This window comes from Malurus melanocephalus, unplaced genomic scaffold, assembly GCF_030028575.1.
Source record: "Malurus melanocephalus ecotype Western Australia unplaced genomic scaffold, MMel_1.1 scaffold_15, whole genome shotgun sequence".
NCBI classification, from domain to species: Eukaryota; Metazoa; Chordata; class Aves; order Passeriformes; family Maluridae; genus Malurus; species Malurus melanocephalus.
This window is the reverse complement of record NW_026623247.1, coordinates 1,365,709-1,387,260: the sequence shown is the minus strand read 5'-3', so window position 1 is coordinate 1,387,260 and position 21,552 is coordinate 1,365,709. Positions and strand designations below refer to the sequence as shown.

Below are 21,552 nucleotides of genomic sequence, written 5' to 3'. Positions count from 1 at the left end.
AAATGACATGCTGGAATATAGAGATAAGATTATGTGAGCAGAAATATTTCACAGATGCAGGAGGGAGATATAATGCAGAAGCAAAGAGGAGGTTGCAATATTCGGGTGAGTCAAGCTATGCTATTTTATGCACTTTCTAGATACCGTRGTTTCATCCCTGGATAAATAGATGATTACTTTGATATTCCAGATACATGTCGTATAGATTTCTGTAATACTGTCTGTCTAAACAGAAACATATGTACATATTTTGGCATATGATTTTATCTTAAGACTGTCTTTTCCATAATTATAAAAGTACATTATACCCATGTGTATATTTGCATGCAACTCAGTAAAAAAAAAAAAAAAAAAAAAAAAAAAAAAAAAAAAGAGTGCAAAATCCTGTGACCTTTGTCCATTAGATGTTCCTTTATGGTGATTGTAAGCTATTTTGTAAGACAAATATTTACTCACAATGGCATTGGCCTTTTTACTGAATTTGCATTACATTACCAGAATGATAATTCTTCGTAATTCAAAGCCCTGGGGATCTTAGWGCTAATCCTAAAGAACATCATTACATTGAAAGTCCTTGCCAAGATTTTATGTGATATTTGTCCTATTTTTAAGCATGAAATTTTGTCTAGCTGCAGAGTAAAGGACCATCTCATGGGATATTCTTTAGAGATGGGATGCAGCACATTTGGATGGAACATTTTTATGCTCATATTAATTTAGTTAGAAGGTCAATATTAACTCAAGGAACTATATAGAAAAGAAATCCAGCTTCTGGATAAGTGACTCTATAGTTATACTAACTGGAAACAGAATTTAGAATTTAAAGGATGATTTAGGAGAGCTGGAAGGCAGGTTATGATTCACATAATCTTTAATACAGTTTCTCCATGCATTTTCATTCAAATAAAAGTTGACATGGAGAAGCGGGAGACCAGCTGCATAATAGATTATTAACTTCACCTGAACCTTTCTACTCAATATCGCAATTTAGAAATAGGCCTTTTTTTCTAATCATGCTGACCTGCTATTTTTAAAAGAYTGTAACAAAACCCTGTATTAACTGCCTTTATTTTTTTTTTTGAGTGTTTTGGCTGAGCTGATATGCTTTTGTGACACCTAACATAGTCTGATATAGGTAGCATGAAAYCAAAACACATTTTACTCTTCTGTAGGTTAATGAGAGCATCCTTCAAAGACTGAGTAAGTTGTTTTAAATAAGCAACTAAAGTTCAGAAGCTTCAGGAGCTTGATTCAACTCAACATTTCAACTCTATCCCACAGTTATCTTGACATCAGTCTACAAGGCAATKTACTATGGGCTCTGCAACATGCAAGAGGGACACTCAGCAGCACACTATTTAGTGTCTAACCCTCAGACAACRGTATCATTCTGGATGGGGAAAATCCCATTGGTTACACAGGACTTGCTAGATAGTTCACATGAAGTAGGAATGGACCACTGGGCTGAGTTTATAAACACTAAGTCTGGTTTTTATGTACTTCATAGTCACAAAGTCCTTTTGTTGTGTATTGTCATAGCATTTTCTTTATATTGTCTCCAATATAAAGACAACTCATAACAGTGTAAGCACTGCAGAAGCAGCATTGATGAGGCTATTGATGAGGTCCCTCAATGCAGCTTTYACCCTCGCTAATGTCATGAGTTTATGAATAGGCAGTTAAACTTCTCATACTTGAGAAATACTGTTTTTATAGTTAGCATGCATAGTAATTAAGTTTTTTTTTTTTTTCAAAAAACCTCCAAACAAACAAACAAACAAAAACCCCCAAACCAAAACCACACACTTTTAGGATATAGTTTAAATATAATGCTTAAAATTCCTCTTAAGTGTTTTCCCAAATGAAGCTGYTTCCCAGGTACGAACAATGGCACAATTTTAAGGCAGCTTCCCCTTTCTGAAAACATAGAAAGCAAGACGCTCTGTGTGGCTATTTGGAAGCTAAARTGTTTTGGGAAAGTCAGGTGCAATCGTATGTTTATATTATAGGTGTTTACTCTTAGGAGTTGAGAATATAATGCTTTAATGCCGGTATTAATAGCTGTAAAACCCTCCAGCGTCAGTGGTGGTGCCTTTTTTCTGAGGGGCAGTCGATCATTCAGTCCTGCGCTCACTCCTCAAGTAAAGGCAGGCTGCTCATTTTACTCGCAGGCTTAGGTTCTCTCCTACAGGCGAAACGCTTTCCTGTAAGAGAGCAGAACTTGCAACGCTTTTGCAGCTGAAAGTGTTAAAAAAAAAAAAAAAAAAAAAAAAAAAAAAAAAAAAAAAAAAAAAAAAAAAAAAAAAAAAAAAAAAAAAAAAAAAAAAAATTGAAGGAAAGGAAGAGAAATAGTCACGCTGAGAAAGGCTGGGCAGCAGCACGGGCAGCGCTGCCCACGCCGCCCCGGGCTAGCAAGGGCGGTCAGTGGCGAGCCCGCTCCTCTCCGTTCGCTCCGTGCGGCCGCACCGCCCATCGCGCGTCCCCCCGGGGCCGCTCCGCTCCCTCCGCTCCGCTCCATCCGCTCGGCGATTGCCTCCTGCCGCCGCCAGGGGTGTCCGGCGGGGTGCGGAGCCTGCCAGCGCAGCCCCCAGTGCTTCCGTGACAGCCACGGCGAGAGGGTCGCTCCTGCTCTTCAGGGATCGCTGCCGCCAGACGGGGAAGCGGAGCCGGCGGTGTGCTTGCGTGTGCCTGGAGATGCGGAGCGCATTGGGCTGAGGTGTCTGGCCCCTGGGAAGCGCTGCGARAAGAGGCAGGGAGAGGCAGTGGGAAGAGGCAGGAGCAGAACTGAAGTACAGAGCAGCTGTTTCCGAATACTCTGGTTCTTTTGGGTGCCTCAATGAACATGGATTCTGTCACTGAAATCTTCTTAAAGCTGCTGTTTCTCCTCTCTGTTCATAGCCGGCACATGGCATTGGCAGAGAATAAATGTAAGTATTGCATATGATTTAAAACTCAATCCCGAGTGTGTTGAAAASTTCTGGGATATTTATTTGTGTTTAGAATAAATGCAGTTTTTGAGACAAACATTTGTGCTTTGAAACCATGACAGCAAGCTGCTCGTCTGAAAATGTTCTAAAATCTTCCTATAGATTTTTGTCATGAGTCTATAGAATATTGTGTGTAAAGCTTACAGTATAAGACTACCTGAAAGCAGCGTTTTGCTAAGGGATGCATGTTCAACCCTATTTTCAATTTTGTTTTCTCTTTTTAAGTGCAGCATTTTCCAGGGAATAGTGTCTTACATGGAAATTAATGGCACGTTTCTATTGTGCAGTGCTTCTATTGTGTAGTGGGTTTTAGCAGTTGAAATTTTTGAAAGATAGTATTTGCATCTCCTGGATTAAGCTGGCACTCAACTTTAATGGCAATCACAGTGCAGTTCAAAAGCAGTAGAAACATAACAAGAAAAAATGTGGATAGCAAGACTTTAAGGTCTCTGCATTGATTGCTTAGGCAGTATTGTTCATGCATGACTACAGAAGAGAATGCTAACTGTTCCAACAGAAAGTTTTTTTGTTTTTTTTTTTTTTAATGAGTTAGCCAGTAGGGTGGTATCATAAAATTAAGACCGTGATTACAGTTTTAAAGACAATCTGCTCTCTAGGAGTCAAATAGGCAAATCATGTGTATATATATATATGTATATCTGAAAATCTCTGTCTTCAGTGTTGAATTAGATTAATTATCTTTAAATTAAAAAAATAAGAAAAAACTTATTAACAAGCTAATTTTCAGGGCTCTGATAATTCAGTAATAATTCAGTAGTAAAACTGAGTTATTCTTGTTMCATTTGATTCGGTTTTCACAAGCTGAATGATTTCATTTTGTGTTCTATGGTAGGGCAGTAGCCTAAATGCCAGATGTTCACAACCTGAACTGAACATATTTTTTGCCCTTCCTGTAAAGGCAGTGGTTGTGTATCACAGGAACGGGAAGGGCAGGAGTTATGCTTCCATGGGAAGAAAGTGCATGCCAAAGCAAGGAGGAATGTTCAGGAATAACCTTACATCCCARTGGCAGGGGACAGCTCCCTGGAAAGATTTGAGCAATGGCAGAGAAGTTTGAAGTGCTCAATGGATCTATAGCCTAGGGTTTTGCATATGGATGGTTTGTAAACTAAACATGCTCCCATGAGCCAGACATTCACATTGCAGCACCAAAATGATCTTGTGCTGTCATTCAGTAATGATATCTCATTTGATACTCAAGTGCATAGTGTAGCCCTAAACATGAATACTAAGTTCCTCTTGTTAAACATCCTGCTGCAATCCAGTCACGGCTTTAATTCTCTTCATCATTCTGCATTGTACAGTTTATGAATACATCCATTTTCACAAGACCATGATAATTGAATTGCACATTAATAGCATTTGGCACTATGCACAAAACTAAATCAGTCGCTTACAGGGAGGCATATTAAAACCATTGCAAAAAAAGGCTTGCATCGCACAGCAGACCAGTAAAGCACTAGAGGTCACTCTTACAATTTAGGAAGCAAGGTTTGAGGAAGAAGCTCAAGCTTCTTTCCAATACAGGATTCTGAAGGATAAATCAAATCAAGTATGAAATGCATTTACTACTGGCTTTCTCGGATTCATCCCCAAAACAGGGCAAAATCCATTACAGTGTCAAGTAGCTGAATTGAATAAACAGATTTTTTACATATGTGCTAATATTTATGAATGTATAGTGTTCTTATTTAAGAATAAGTCCTAATTCCTATGTCAAAGCACTCATCTGAATTGGAAATACAAGAAATCTGTCCATGCTGCAGGAAAGGAAACTTACTGTGGGAACAATAAATTAAATTATTTAAATTAAACAATGAACAATAACCTATGAAGAGAACTTGGCCAGCCTAATGAATATTGTTCATTTTCAATATCTATCTGGAAAAARAAMCAAAACCAAACCTTTATATATTGCAAATTTCTGCAGGAGAGTTAGTTTTAGAAGTGAAAGTTTACATCTGAAGCATTATGGTACRAATGCTGTTAGTATGCTACAATTCATAAAATTACCTCAGCAGAAAAGGTTTTTCAAAATTACCGATTATGGTAAATCGATGCAGGACCCATTGTTTACCTACCTGAACTTTCTTTACTCTTTTCTTCTTGTGATGTTAACCAGAAATTGGAGTCCTTTTCAGCTGGTGCTTCTGGTATTGGCATTAATGTATATAAACACATTTACAAAACATGGTTAAATACATTAATTTAAAGTTTGCTTTTCTTCCATCAGTTTTGATGGCTAGATATTTCCGTAGGCTGCCAATCATCGAAGAGAATAGGAAGGGGTTTTATGTTTTTACTCGAGATTAATCAGTTTTTCTTGTTTTAATTTATGTCTCTCTCTGCATTAATAGATTCTGAATACCTAAGTTTGCCATCTCTCAATAAGAAAACACCCAAGTGGGTGAAGATCTTTAAACTCCATCTTGAAGTGTCATTTCTAATGTTGCTAAGTCAAGTTTACCAAGCAAATTTCTTGTATCAAAAATTAGTGTGTTCAAATTAGTTCTTTCTTAAATCACAATATTCCTCATCTGAGTAAAATGATTTCGAGCTATTTAGGTTGTCTGGAGCTAACAGACCCTATCATCTAAAATACAAAATTTTATTTCTTGGGTCTCATTTAGTGGTTTGTTTCCCCTGAAAGTTAAAAGTGGCATGTCCTACCAGGAGAAGTAATAATTGGTGCTGAAAATTCAAATATTTTAAAAGTTTTGTAGTAGTGCTGCTTAGAGCTTTCATATGCTTTCTTCCTCCAAAAGAATTGCACTTCCAACATAGTTGAAAGAAGTTGGAAGTGCACAGCCTTAGTAAGTAATTGTATAAGGTCAAGTGTGAGTTTTAAATGAAAGATTAAAGCAAGTACTGCTGTAAGTTTTTTCCACTGGAGCCATAAGACATTTTTATTTTATTGGTAACCGTCTCTACTGTTGTAAATCAGAGAGTTACTAAATCATCCCTTGAGGACCTGCCAGAAATTGGTACTTCAATAGGTGCAGTATCTTTTTTTTTTTTTTTTAACTCTCTAAAACTGAAGTGTGGCACAAAACATAATTAAACACTCTATAGACATCAAGTCAGCTGTGACTAAAAATTATTAAGGTTAATTTTTACAGTGAATAAAACTAAAGAGGAATTGGGGAGTTTCCATGCTAATTTTCGCTTCTGTATACCTACTTTTCTGTATTAAAACGCCTCAGTTTTACAGAAGCTTTTATGAATTCAGATTTTTAGGTATGTGCTGTGATGATCACAATGATCAGTTACTAYAAATGCATTACTATTRCTACTACTACTACTACTACTGCTACTACTACTATTACTACTACTAGTACTACTTSTACTTTGTTGTTGATTTTATTTTATATATCTGTAATTTCTTGTTAATGCTAGATTAGAGAACCTCTCTACAGCTGACAGAGAATGACTGTTAATGAAGCTGAACTTTCCAAATAGAGGACTATGTGAACGCATACCTTGATTACACTATCAGATGCAAGTCATTGTACAACTGTTATCCCYGGGGAAGGGATTACTTGCTACAGGGAAAACAATGTATATTAATTTTGAAMATAATATCATTCTGATGTTAATCATTGGTACCAAACACTTTCGTAGACTAACTGACAATTTTATGGAATTACATGAAAACATACTAAAGTTCTGTTTATCAAAAAAAGTTTGATGTAAAATGTCTTTTACTGTTAGTTTGTGGGTGATGTGAACTGGAGGGGTGGAGAAAGTAGTCACTTCCTTAATTTTCTTTTAGCCTCATTAATATTTATTTTCTGCTTATTATTATCTGTCTGTGCTATGAGACAGCAATGGAGATCTCATCAGAGATCAAGCCATCTCTGGGCAATTATTTACATGAATAAAACATTACAGACATCTCTGGTATATTTGGCATGTTGTTTGTACACTAACATCAAAAACTTGTATCAACATCAAATCTAAACTAATACCAGTAGAAAAATCTATCACATTTTTTTTCAGGCTTTAAAGGTTGAGAATTCACAGAACAGCCTTGGACTGATTACATTGAGTATAATCATCAATTTACATCCCATTGCTCTAGGTTTTAAAATTCCCATGAATACGGTTGTTCCTGAGCCCATTCAGCAGGATGGATGGAGCAAACTTGGTTATGATTGAAGGAGTCATGATTGAAAGAAAGTGAGAGATGAGCAATGACATTCTCAAAGTATGATAGAATTAACCACAAGAAGAAAATGCAGTAGGTTATATGTAAATTATGTAATGAGTGGTGGTAATAACATTTGCTGCGTGGTTTAGGATAAACTGTATTTTAGTTAAATGCCTGTTGGAAGTTTCAGAGGAAGCACTAACTCCTTCATCTCTTCATAAATATTCAGCCATTCTGCTATCTTTCTTTCTTTCTTRCATAGGAAGGTGTAAGCGTATATCTGTGTTCATCCACAAGAAAGACAACTTTTGACTAAGCCGATTTGCCAATGTCTCACAAAATCACTTGGGCTTCTGTCATTGTATATGAGGCATAATGCTCAAGTTTAATATTCATTYGGGGTATTTCTCTGTTGCATTAGAAAAAAAATCCACAGTTTGTCATATATTTATAACACTGTAATGATTTAACCCCAGCCAGCAATCAAACCCAACACAGCCACTCACACCCCCACCAGCAGGATCAGGGAGCTAACTGGAAGGGTACAAAAAGGATAGAAAACTTGTGGGTGGAGAAGAGTTGACCTTGATGATCCTTGTGGGTCTCGTCCAGGTCAGAATGTTGTGGAATTCTGTGATTCTCTGCACAGAAAAAGCAAAAGTCACATACACAAGCAAAGTAAAACAAGGAATGCATTCACCACTTCCCATTGGCAGGCAGGTGTTCAGATATCTCTAGGGAAATAGAGCCACATCACCCATAACTATGACTTAGGAAGACAAACACCATCCAGATGTTCCCCCTCACCCTTCCTCCACCTTCCCCTAGTTTTATATATTGAACATGATGCCATATGGTCTGCAATATCACTTTGGTCAGTTTGGGTCACCTGTCCTGGCTGTGTCTCCTTCCAATCTCCCTTGCACTCACAACTTCCATGCCATGGAAGCAGTGCAAAAAGCAGAAAATGTTTTGGCTTTTTTGCAAGCCCTGCTCAGCAACAACAAAAACATCTCTGTATTATCAACCCTGTGTTCAGCACAAACCCAAAACACGGCCCCATACCGGCCACTGTGAAGGAAATTAACTCTACTGCAGCCAAAACCAGCAAATATCTCATACAATATAYTGCCGTTGTTCTATCTACTGATTCATTTTCTGAAAGAACTTCAACAATCTCACATTCTAACAGGTTTTGCTGATTAAAAATAGGCCAAGTATCCCACCCCCCCCCCCCCCCCCCTTTTCCTTCTCAATCCTGCTGCCTCCCCACTCTAAACAAGCAAATCTAAGAAGAATTGAARGGTCAAGAAGCATTAAACTTTCAAATATTTCTGTTCTTCCCTCCTCCTTCCCCCTTTCACCCCCTGTGCAATGGTGCTGCTTGTAGATCTGGGAGTTTAGTGTGCTGTATCACATAGGATTAGACCTCTCTTTTGTGGGAAAGTTAGAACTGCTTCTCAGTTCTTTAATGTTTAATGTTAGCTGCTCTCAACTAACAAGGTGATAACAGAGGTGGGAGCTGTGAGATACATCACTAATTCAAAGGGCTTTCCTTCCTAGAAAACTCCAGGCAATTTTTTTAAAACGGTAAAGAAATAACAAGTACTAAAATTAATCGTGTCTGTGCCTGTCACTGACTCTAGAAGTGCATATTGTGTTTACTTCACAGTGAAAAGTTAAAATTTGCTTTTTCCTCTCAATTTTCTATTATTTTATAGAGAATAGAGATGGAAAAAACAAAACAATAGACATAACACTGATTATGATAAGTCTCTGTACAATTGCCTGTATTTTGCWCTCAGTGTTCTGGTATAATGATTTGGTAGTTCTTGCATATAAAATTTCTTTATAACTTGTAATTTTGGCAGTCAGGGCCTATGTATGATTTCTAGACTAAAAAYTGAAGAAGAGATGTCTTTCTCAGTATACTGATATGTATTAGATAAATATCATTGTAGCAAGAGCTGTCTTACTAAATTTAGGAGACAGCATAAAACATATACGAAAAGCATCATGCTGTCAAAATGAAAGTATTTTGCTCTATTTGTTTGTAAAAAATGGTACCGCTTTAGCGTTATGGTTACCCGGCTGTGGTTTTCTGAAATTTTACCTCTACAATGTTTTATGTCTATGTATTTTATCATTCTTACGTGTATGTCATGTGTTTGTGTTCTATATATATGCGAGTATACCATTAYAGGCTAATGCTATACTCTRTAGAATATAGAATATTCCGTTGGTCATCGTTATCAATTGAAGTCTATGCCAGTAACCTTGAGTTAAATATGTGAAGCACAGTGTAGAGTTGGTGTCCAGTTATTTTGCTCTTCAGAAGAAAGTTTTAACTGTTTGCTACAAATTTGTGCGCTATTTTTCAGTATCCAGGAGGGATGGACTTGGAGGTAAAAACTATACTGCATTCTACTTAATTAGCATTTTCAATGCAATAGTTTGAAAGGCGATTGAAATCTTGGAAACATCATTTTAAGTAGATTAAAATTAGGAACAACAGAATTATTATTTAAATATTGTACTCACTTAATAAATGAGTCAAGAAAACGGCCTCTAGGGTTTTAAGTCTCAAAGGATAGAGAAAAACATACCATTCTTTTTTGAGCCAATAGCTGAAGAAGATCTTGCTCTCTTTCAGATGTCTCTCTATCCACTTCTAAATCTAAGTAGGAAGTTTTTTCCAAAACCTTAGTTGTTTGTAAAAACACTTATAAATGTTTTTKKTKTTTTTTTTCTGRTTGTGTTTAAAATTTGCTACAAGAAATCCCCRTCTGTATTGCCTTGACCTGTTCAAAGTGATTGTGACAGAATACCTTTAAAAAAAAATTCTAAAGAACAAAAGAAGTCTCATAAAATAKGTGGTTACAAAATACATTAGGGTATAAAAAACATTTTTACTCAGATGCCATGTWACCTAATACACCTCACCAGGAGAGAAAACAGAATGTGTTGTTATTAAAGAAGACCTGGAGCAGAGGTTCGGAACAAGACTGCAAAAGTAAAACCTTTAGAGGGGAACACGCACTGCAAAAGTGATGCTCTAAGTTGCACACAGGGAGCCTGAAACACTGGTTTAATTCACCTGCAGTATTCTGCTGYATCTACAATTATATTAGACTGGATGTGCTCAGCATGGATAGTCTATAATTATGAGAGTAATTTTGACCTATATTTTGACCTATCTTATATTTTGAGGGAAGGGGAAATTTGTTTTTCTTCAGGATTACTAATTGTGGTAGATATCAGGTCATATTTACTGCTATAGAGTATTAATAAGAAAATAATAATTTGAAGCTAAAAGATAATTGGAATTAGAAAGAAAAATATATAGGAGCAGAAGAAGGGAGATTTTCACTGTTTCATTAGCAAATATGACTTATTTTTGAGACACATGACGAATTTCTGTCTTCTGCAGAGACAGGAAAATTGGAATTTGTCTGAAATTAAAAATCTGGAACTTTGATATTTGCATCTGAGTCCCTTTTTAGTCATATGAAAGAAATATGTATATCTTATATGGAGGAGTTAAGAGAAAATTGGAAGGAAGAAATTACGTGCAAAGGCGGTGTCCAATATAGAAGTGCAATTTGTCTCACTGCTGATTGTGACTGACTCTGAGTAACTAGGTTGTCTGTACACTTTGTAGACATCTGCTCTAGGTGAGATGGGTTCCAGTTTCATCAAAATGTTCTACTGTAAATAAGTGTCAGAAAAACGTATACAAAGCTGTACTGACTATCTTGTACAGTAATCACCAGCTATACCTGGTGACTCATTCATATTTGCTGCTATTCCCTGAGTCTCCTTTTTCTGTGTTTGGTAACACAGGTTCTTCTTGATTTCCCTGGGGTTAAGCCTGCTGCTGTTGCTAGTCCTAGACAAAATGCAGGGACTAAGTGAGGAGCTGGAAATGTTCTACCAGTGAGACTCTCTTTCACCCCTAAAAGTGTGAAATAGAGATTTTGCCCATTTCCAATGTTCTGGTGAAGTGCAATCTCATTAAATTAAATAAACTGAAACTGASTATTCTATCCACCTGAGACAGTCTGATCTTTCCACCCCTTTGATAAACTGTGATTAAAGCTACATTTTAACCCCAGTCTTGTAAAAACCTGCAATTTTTTTTCTTCTAAAGAGCATAGAATGAAAGTCTCTATCATAAAAAAAAAAATAAAATACCAGAATCCTACAGCATTTCTTTTCATAAAACAATAATAAAACAAATAAAAAGTATCCTGGTACTTTCATGGTTACTTTAAAGTGTTTCTACCATCCAGCATCTAGTGATGACTCTAGAYTTGCTATTCAGAATAGGAAGCCCTTTCATGCTTCATGCCAGCAAGCTGTGGCTCTCACTGTAATTTCCAATCAGTGACAGCATGCCTATCTGCTATGCAGCAGTCTAGTTTGCAATAGTATTGTAATCTTGGTGAGATTTACTTACCCTTATTTTTTTAGAAGAAGCARTCTTTAGTAACTGTTGGGTAGGGGTTGTTTGTTTTGTTTTGGTTTTACTTTGTTTTTTGTTTTAATTTAAAAAAAGCACTGCATATTGTTGTCCTTATTCTTTATAACTAAAGCTCCTAGGGAAATCAATGGGAGCTTTGCCTAAATAAATATTGAATAAAAGCTTTAGAAAGAATGAGCTGAATATTCATTCAACAGTGATATGCTGCATAGTTTGAATATAACTGGTCTCTTTATTTCCTTTGTAAGTGCCAGTCCTTTCATTATGTCTTGTTTGGAGGACTCAGATACACAASTGTATAACAAACAAGAATTACTCATTTGTCCCACTTGACAAAAAATAAATACGAGAAGAAAAATACATTTAGAATTTTAGCTAATTCTCCTGGTTGGGGAATTTCTATGCCTGTAGCGAAAAATTACTGCTGTTTTTCTGAGCCAATGGTAACTTTTTCTTAGCAACTATCAAGATGATTGATTTTAATTTTCAAGGGTGAAATAGCCCTTAAAACTAAATTCTTTCAGGACTGTCTGGATGCAATGGAGCGCACTGGAGGTTGCTGAGCTGTGCCCTCCAATTGATAAAGTATGTTGCAGTAAACTCTCAGTTTTATCAGTCTGAGTGTGGAGTTTTTAGGGCTGTTTTTCAGTTGCACCATGTTAGCAAGCTCTGGAGCTCCACCATACCCTTTAAAGATTGCATTTCTGTCCTCAAGCAAAGTCTGTCTCAGAGAGTACTTTTTCAGCGAGTAGACCTGTCCTCCAGTAATTAAGACTGAGAATGAACCAACCTTTTGCAGAAAGGWGGGTTTATCATTAAATTTGTTTGCAAATATAAACCTATAATTTTACTCCTAATATATTTGTTTCTTATATAAAATGTGCTTGTAAATGTACATATATGTCAGTGAATAAGCTTATTTCCCTGCAAAACAGGAAAAAACAGAGCCATGGTACTTTGTTATCTCAKTTCCTAATGTACTGTTGGAATATTTAGGTAACAGTGGTTAGCCTGGCAGAGGAGAAGACTATGACAGGGTTTTGACCAAGGCACAGTTCTGGGAAAATACTGTTCGGACTTCCAGTAAAATGAAATACAGAAGGAATTCAGTGGTCAGTTACCAAGCCTTTGTTTGGTTTTGATAACCTGCTGTTACTGTCAGAAACTATTGGTRTTCTTTTATATTTGGATAAACTTTGTGATGCATATAACAGTAAATAAGTGTAAAACTCTCAGGTGTCATAGACACAGGTGACGGATTAAAGGTAGCTATAGCATTCTCCTGAAGAATCCTTTCAGATATGATAGGAAATGTGTAAGTTTATTTTATGGGCTATAATTTTTTAGCATATACTCCTTGTATATTGTTCATGTGTATGGGGGAATGATGACTTCTTTCTTTTTTTCCCCTTTCTTTCCCAATGGCTCCCAAAACCCCCCATCTCTACTCAACTTGTTTTGAATTTTCTGAACAATCATTATCTCATAGATCATATTTAAGCTATATAACTGTCCTTTGCTGTGTTCTGACTCATTCTCTATGGACAGTAAAATAAAGAATTTAAGAGGTACACACTGGGGAAAAGGAAGATTGATGTTCAAGTACCCACATGCACATTTCTGTGCTGTCTGCAATGAAGAGTTGTTATTTTTGAACCCTTTGCAAATTGTCTACATCTCATTGCAAGTTTGCTCTTTGTAGTCTAGAAGTGGCAGATACCCAGTCAGACTGYCCCCAATTTAGAGTGATGGGTGAGTCATGGATTCACAGTGATGCTGAACTTTATCTCTGTTATGCTTAGGAAACTCTGGTGGAAAACAAGATTTTTTTTCACTATCTTGTGACACGTTGGGGCACGGTGAGAGGGTGGGTGGAGATTGGGAATTTACTGTGGCAAATATGTCTCTTCTTCTATCCCTGCAGTGACTAMATAGAAGTTTGACAATATTTTGCTTCTTGGGAAAGGCGGTAATWTATTCTCCGTGGGTATTCTACAAAAGGACAGATTGAGAAATTCTAACAGAGAATTCTCTGATCTGACGCTCACCTCTAGTAAAAGTGTGYATGTGTGATGGAGGTACCGAAGAGAGTAGTCTCTGTTTTGATGTTTCTAATATATTTTTGTAATGTCTCAGTGGAAGTGTTTCTAAGATAATGCCGCAGGTGTTGAAAACGTATGTTGAGAAGAATCAAATTATGTCAAGTTTCAGTGCGTGGTTGTGCATACTTGAATATTATAGATTCAAAGACATTATTCTACCAGTGATACAAACATGATGTTCATATTACATGTTGCTCTTTTTAGTTATATGTGTCAGTATCTTGTTGAACGATTTCATCCCTTATCAACTTTTTTTTTTTTTTTTTAATGAGGGATCTATCTTTCACACCTGAATTTTTGTTCATGTGTTTTTTCTTTTTTTGTCTGATTTGTCTTTTACTGATTCCATAGATACTTGGTTGTTTATATTATTTTTGTGGCTTTAATTAATGTAGATGTGCATTTAGAAAATAACATCTCATAATGGACGTGTCCTTTTCTCAGTTGTTCACACTGGATAAATTTAACTAATTTAATCATAAACCAGAAATACCCATACTAATGAGAATTTTTAAATGTTTCTGTCATTYTTCCTACTCTGCTACTTGCCACTAAAGAGCTATGTGTGGGAGAAAGCAGTGATGGAGATGGTGTTCCTTCCTCTGACTTTGGAACCCCACTGCTGAAAACATATTAGAACCACATTTGCAGTAATGGACAATTTCAGTCAGAGAATCAGGTACTGTTTAGTACAAAATATTTTTTCAGGCATTTTAAAATGTTGGATGTTGGTTAAACTGCAATTTTTCATAAAACATAACCAGGTAAATATTCTGTAAATAGCAGTGGGTGGTAATCACTCCRTATGTTATCTTCTTGGAGCAAAAATAGTGCTCTGTTTTATAGTATCTTTTAATCTCTTCCTAAAAATATTTGACAGATAGTATCTTGATCCACTTAAATTTCTTCTAATCAAGGAATTCATTGTCATCATTCCAGCAATTAATCTAGCATCACTGAGAGAAGAAATCCTGCCAGATCAATATTATCTGTATTAGAATAGGGAGTTTTTATGGAAGAAGAATTGTGATATTTCTTCAGACTAAACAGAAATTTTATTTTCAAAGCCTAACTGCAAGGCTCAGAAKAAAACATTTTGTATAATAGTAAGTGGTCTTCTTAAACTACTGTTGGGAAAATTTTATTGTATCCCTCAAGGCAATTAAATCATGTTTGTTTTTAAATATATTTTTAAAAATATAATTAATCAACAGAATTCAGAGCAGCATACTTCTTTATTAAGTGGTTCTAAAATAAATCTACATAGATGCTTCTTGAGGGCCTTTTGTGCCCATACCCCAGTACCAGCCCTGTGAGTGGTTGAAAGATGCATCTCAGCCCACCCTTGAGTCCACAGCTTCTCCCTGTTCTGCTGCCCAAATATGGACCCAGAGACCTTGCTGGTATTCCAGGGTTGCTACAAGACAATTGTGAGTTATGTATCTGGCAATCTTGCTCCCAGACTCGTTCATCCCTTCTGAAGCTGGGCCTTCTTGTCCTCTAAGCTAAAGCCTTCCTCATCACAAATTTACCACTGATGATGTTAAAATTTGAATGTCCCCTTTCCATTCTTGTACTTGTATAGCTTTGAAGATACTGGTTTKTTTTTTTTTTTTTTATTATGCTTGAGCAGTCTGATTTTGTGGCTYATATGTTAAAATAGAAATTACAGCTCATGTACCCAACTCAGTGCCATGTTTCAGGATGTAGAATGTGGACATGAGCAAAACACAGATGCCCATGTCTTAGTCTACTATGTTTTCAGAGAAAATTAAGTTGAGCAATGGTTCCTGGTCCAGATTTTTTAAGAACTTGAAAATGGATTCATTTGCTGAGAAATATTTACATTTTTATGCAGGAAATACATTTTTTTTTTATTGCACTAGTTATTTTTAAACTGAATCAGTTATGGTGAAGTTTGCTGAATTACGAAATAATGTTGCATGATCATTCAAAACAAAGGTTTGTGGAACCAGTCTGTCAGGGACACTCTTATTTTGTAAACTATCTCAATTCCCTTTTGCAGGCATCAGAAACTCAGATGCTCAATTGTTTCATTTTACCTTGGCCTCACATTTTTCCCTGAGAAGTTCTCCGAGAGTTGGAATTGCGTCTGTTTCTGTCATGTGATTTGGCTGCCATGATAAGCCTTGGCTACCCTGCTCATCATTGTTTCTTACTATTGGTGAGAAATATGCAGTTTTCATAGAGATATGAGTAGATGGATCCTTTGGGCTTGGATGTCATGCATATATTTGAATACTTGAAGCAATAACTCATAAGAAAAGTAGAGCCYGGTAATCACTAAAGTTGTGTGCTGCTGATAATCTGTAACATCTCATCTTCTGTGTGTTTGCAAATGGATTTACTCACAAAAGTTGTTTGTTCATGCCAGCACTACATGCACAGTGTTGCTGCCTCATGTAGTTTTTATGCTGAAGTTAGATATTGTATATCTTCTATGTAACTCCAGCATCCAAACAGTCGCATAAAAAAAAGGCTTTCCAATGATTTTCTTTTTTTTTTTTTTTTTTAAAGAATTAATTTTTCTTATTGTGGAAGAGAACAAAGCCACTTAATGAGTTATCTCAGTGAAGGCATGAAAAATCTGCATGCAGTTCTAAAGGATTTTAAGTCTTTCTGGGCCCTCATTCCTTGTCTAAGGAAAGACTTCAGCATGGGCCTAGCTGACATCAGCGCCTGTAAAAGAGCAAGAATATATTGCCTGATTTTCCCTCGTTTTGAATCTCACAGTGATTGTGCATCTTAGCTTTTGTTTTGGTTTTGGTTTGAGAATAGGTTGTATTGTTGGGAAACTAGGCAAMATTGATCGTATTGTCAGGTAATGCAACATCTGAGAAAATAAAACCACAGAAATGGCAAACCACTAAGAAAAAAACTTTTCATAATTTGAACAAGAATATTTTGAACTTCATAATATTTTTATACATAAAATAAATTAATTTTTTAGGGTGGCAAGATTGCTCTTGTAACTGTCACAAATCTAAAAATAAAGGATTTATATGCTGGTGGAGTTTTGTTATTTTTAAATAATACTGACTTTAAGCTTTCTTTTAATTAAATTGACATAGATTTGTGTTTTTTGAAAGTGRCTCATACTGCAGAGCTCTCTTTGACCTTTATTTCATGCTCATCTTTAACRTGGTTTTTCTATTGATGTTTATGCATAATTACGTTCATGAATGCAACAAAGAACACAGGCAATTTAATTACAAATATCAATTCAGAACCTGCCTAAGGATGATCAAGAAAATATCTATTGTTACTCTTCAGGGTAAGTTTCAGAGTTGATCTTAATATACCTTCACAGTAAAAWTACAAATGCAAAACATCCTGCACAAATGTTTTCTGGGGTTTCTTCAGGTGCATCATTCRAAGTTGCTGTGTATTGAGTTCACATTCTGCATTTACAAATAACAAAAAGCTTCATTTTAATATCTCTTCTCTCTCTCTGAGAGTAGTTTTAATGATTTTATGTGACACCATTGAACAAAGTGAAAACAATGATTTATGTCAAAGGAGAAGAGCAGCTAAAACCTCTTCAATGTATGTCTCTGATAGTTCTGTATTCATTTAACCTCCTCAAAACARCTGCTTCCTTCACCACTCCACCTGCCCCCACCATAAGTTTAAGTTATTGATCTAACAACAAGAAATACATGGTTTGATATTATAACTAGGCACAATCTTGAAGAKAAAATGAATAGATAATACTTAAGTAATTAGAGCAGGAGCATTTTGTAGAATGACAAGAAGAGCTTTATTTTAATTGTAGGTAAATTCATTAAGGAATAATGAAATGCAGTGTTTTTCTAGGCACTATGCTATCTTATTAAATTGTTCAGTTTGTTTTCTCTAAAGGTGAATAACGATTCTTTAAGCAGACCTACAATGTTAGACATGCAGCGCAGCACAGACGTTTTGTCTTCATGGTGATGTTTATAGCCGTGTGTAGAARTAGCAGAAGGCCATCCTAAATAGAAATGTCCAGCAAGGGATTTCCTTTCTGTGCAAAGACTGCTTTCATTGAGGAAGGTGAAAAAAGACTTGAGAAACTAGGGCCAAGAGAAAAAAAAAATCTGTCAAACAACTCATACCCTTCAGAACAAAAAAGAACCCATAGTTGTTTTATCTACTGTATCTTTGAGAATTCAGTGTTTGCCAAGATTAAGATATGGTCTTCAGCTTAAAGTGATCCTTTTATTTATAGTTTGAGTGAGCACAACAGTAGATATCTCATACAAATTTTTCAGTCTACTAAAAAYATAATGATAAGCGTGATAATTAAGCTAACAAAGCAGGCTGGCCTCATAATCATGAAGGCAAATTCTTTTCAAACTAATCTTTCTTGTTGAAAAAAGAGTTATTGGACTGCAAGATCTATTTTGCAAGTAAATTGAAAATTAAATTATACCTTAAAGGCCTTATTAATTCTTTAAAACCAATTTTTAAAATGTGGTATTTATGATGATTCTTTTGCAATGTTATTGTAATACARTATTTCAGCTCTGCTGACAAGGGAGTGTAATCATGATATTTTTCCTTTTKTTTTCTATTTCTCCTTCAAAGATTTCATCATAATTTTATGCAATATTCTACTWCAGGAATAAGTTGAAAGGAAGTACTTGTGCATTACGTGTATTTTTCTTTATTTCACATAGGCAGCTTGAATAGCTTTACTTATATTCACATAAACATGACAGTGTTTGCAATCTAAACAAAGCAGGAGTTCCTGGGATTGAGTGTCCAAATGCTCCTCAATGGCCCTCAGTTAAAGTGAGCTTGCAAACTTCAAATAAACATTAGGTGGAAGCTGTTGGTTTTCATTCAAARGTCCATTTTTAAAAATTTGGTTTGTCTGTTTCATAAGATGAGGCTTGGCTCATGTATTTTACTGCTTTATAGTGTCATTACTTCAATAGACGTCTATCATTCATCTGAGAACAGGCAATCAGTAATAGTGGATTTTACTTTCTGTCCCACTGCTTTATTGTTCCTTGTGAATGTGTAATGGAAAATGTAAAAATGACCCTTAAGAGAGGAATTTTTTTTACCTTTCTGTAAGTCTCTTAATCCAGACTGAACAAAATTGTGATTTATTTTCTGCTCTCTTTTTCTTTCTTGTCTGTCCAAATGATTGAGGGCTGTGGATGAGATGCTATCCACTAGGACTGGCCTACAGTAAATTGTTTATATCCATATCATTGGGGTTGGGGCATGGATTTGTAATTCTTCATGTCGAGACAACAATTGAATGTGATAAATTTTAAGCTTCTTCACAGTTGTTCATACTTGTAGGTAATTTTATGTCATCTTATGACTGAGTAGTACACTTCAGTCATGTCTATCTAATAAGCTTCTGACTTGAGCTGAAATTCTTGTTATTTCCTGTCAAGTACATGACCTTGTATTTTCTGATGCCAGATTCCATTCCGTCTCTGTTACACTGCCATCATCCAGTTCTTTSTTTTGATGTCTTGATTCTGCTCTGTATTGATGACACCTAATTGTAAACGGAGATGAATTCATAAACATATCTATAGCTTTTATTTCATGGTCTTAATGAAATTAAAGAATGCCTTGACTCCGTGATCATTAATTCCCTGGTGGTTTTATTCTTCCCTTCTCAGTATCTCGTTGCCATTTTCCTGTCTTTCTGCAGCATGTAGCTCCTTTTCTCATGTACTCATGAATGAGTAGCAATTTCCTTTATAACAATAGATAAAATCAGCCACTGCTTTTCAATCTAAAAATTGCCTGTCATAGAAAACCACAGATTACTTCAACATGATCTGCATGAGATAACCTTTGTTCCTTTTGATCTRGTTTTCAATTTACCGCATTTTCTTAAATATTCTTCCTTTCAGATTTTTTATAAAGTCTCTTGTATTATTGAAGTCAGATTTACAGATTTTTTTTTTTTTTGCTGCCAATTTTGTATCAATTCTACCATTCTCCTCCTCTCCCTTCTGTATTGATGCTACAGAGAGTTTTGTCCACTTTTTCACTTCTAATTCACCCTGTTAGATTAGTTCATGGCGCTTTTATCTGTATCTGTAGTAACATGTGTCAGGTGTTCAGAATTCAGAGATACAGACTTTCCTCTGAACAGAGTGTTATAATGCACTGCTGTTGACTCTTTTTTTTCATTTGTTCACATTATGCATTGTGCTTCAGTATCTTTGATCATCAGTCACATTTCTAAAATATTTTGAGAGAAAATTTTATATAACTTAGTAGCTAATATTGTGTTTGTGGGGAAGAAAAGAAATTTCACATTTAAACCTAGTTATTTTCATATTTCCAGAAGAAATGAGATGTTTATAGTGGAAAGTAGAATGTCTTATCAATAACATTGATGTCTGTACTTGTTAGAGATACTGATATGCAGAAGCATGGATATTAAAAGATACACATGTACTCAGAATTAATTCTTAAATTTCATCATGAGAGAGTAACAGCTGATAAATACTTAAATAATAGGAGTATTGGAAATCTTTCTGGGATTATTGCTTCTGAAATACTTTGCATGCATTTTATGTTTGCTTTTTACTATATTATGAGGTAACAATCAATTTTAATTTTGTACTGTTAGCTTTTTTTTGCTTTTCTTAATCTGGTTAGATCAAGTAACGTATTTGAGCTACTGCAAGTGAAGAAAATGGTTTGGATTTAATAAAAAAAAACCTAGTAAAATTTAGACCATCACCAACCAAAATCTAATAGTAGTAAGTTCATTTTAATACCCAAAATGTGTTGTACCCAGGAGAAATGTTTTAGTTGTGTAATCAGTTGTTTAAACACCCTTTTTAAAAATACTTAAAATATGTCTCTCCTTCAAGTTTCTGCATAGAGATTTTTTTAGGAACTCTTGATTTGGTTTAAAGAGTTAATGATTTATGACACTCAAGCCTTTTCAAAATCTTGCGTAGATCTCATAAAGTGTGAAAATTTAATGTAAGTCTCTGCATTTGTAATCTTGAAATAACATACATTCATAACTTTAAATAGCTAATATAGCAATATATAGGCATTTTGCTAGATGAAGCAGGGGAAAACGCTATGTTTGTATTTTAACTTCTCTCAATGTGTCTAAAATTAAAAGAAAATCATTAAATTGTGCTGCATTATAACAGTAATGKCCCATTATTTTGAATAAATACAAGCAGTTAAAAATAATGATGGTTTTATGAAAATTACTTTGGCTCATTCCCAATTTTAGGGTACTTTTACCATTTAAATTCAAACAACGCTTAGACAACAATATGAGTATTGTAATAGTACCTCACGACTTAAGCTGAAAAAGAATTGCCAGAGATTTACATTACATGTGTCTTTATTCAGTSTCTTAAGATAACTTGTATAAGATGTGCTTACTTCTCCCTTTGTTATATATTCCTTTGATAATATCATCAGAGCATGTATTTATCTGCTTGATTTAAGGTTTGTTTGCTTGGTTGTCCTTTTACTTAGAGAAAAAGATTAATATTCCATAGCAACATAGTGCCTTCTCAACCCTGAATAAAAACACAGGAAGGAAGGAAGTAAACTTATTGCATAATTGAATTGCACTTTTATAAACTTTCGGACTGTAAACATTTATGGCTTGAAAGGAGAAAACATTGTGTCTTCAATTTCAAATGCTAAAACACATAAAGATGGTTTTGACCTCTTTTRAAGTATGTTTCAGCGAGTGCACCAAGTATTGAAAATTATATAGAAATACTGGGGAATACGGGTTTGTTATCTATCTCCCTTGTGTATCTCTGTTTTGTTCATGTTTTGTGT

The 21,552-nt window shown here is 35.3% G+C and overlaps 1 protein-coding gene across 1 annotated transcript in view; it reads left to right on the top strand.

Moving 5' to 3' along the window:
* The first annotated feature begins 2,597 nt into the window (after positions 1-2,597).
* CNTNAP4 (contactin associated protein family member 4) overlaps positions 2,598-21,552 on the top strand; it is a 197,539-nt gene continuing 178,584 nt past the window's right edge. Inside the window, exon 1 of the mRNA XM_057384683.1 lies at positions 2,598-2,927. Within this exon, the coding sequence (XP_057240666.1) occupies positions 2,837-2,927 (91 nt within the window). The 5' untranslated portion in view covers positions 2,598-2,836. The remainder of the gene's footprint in view (positions 2,928-21,552) is intronic.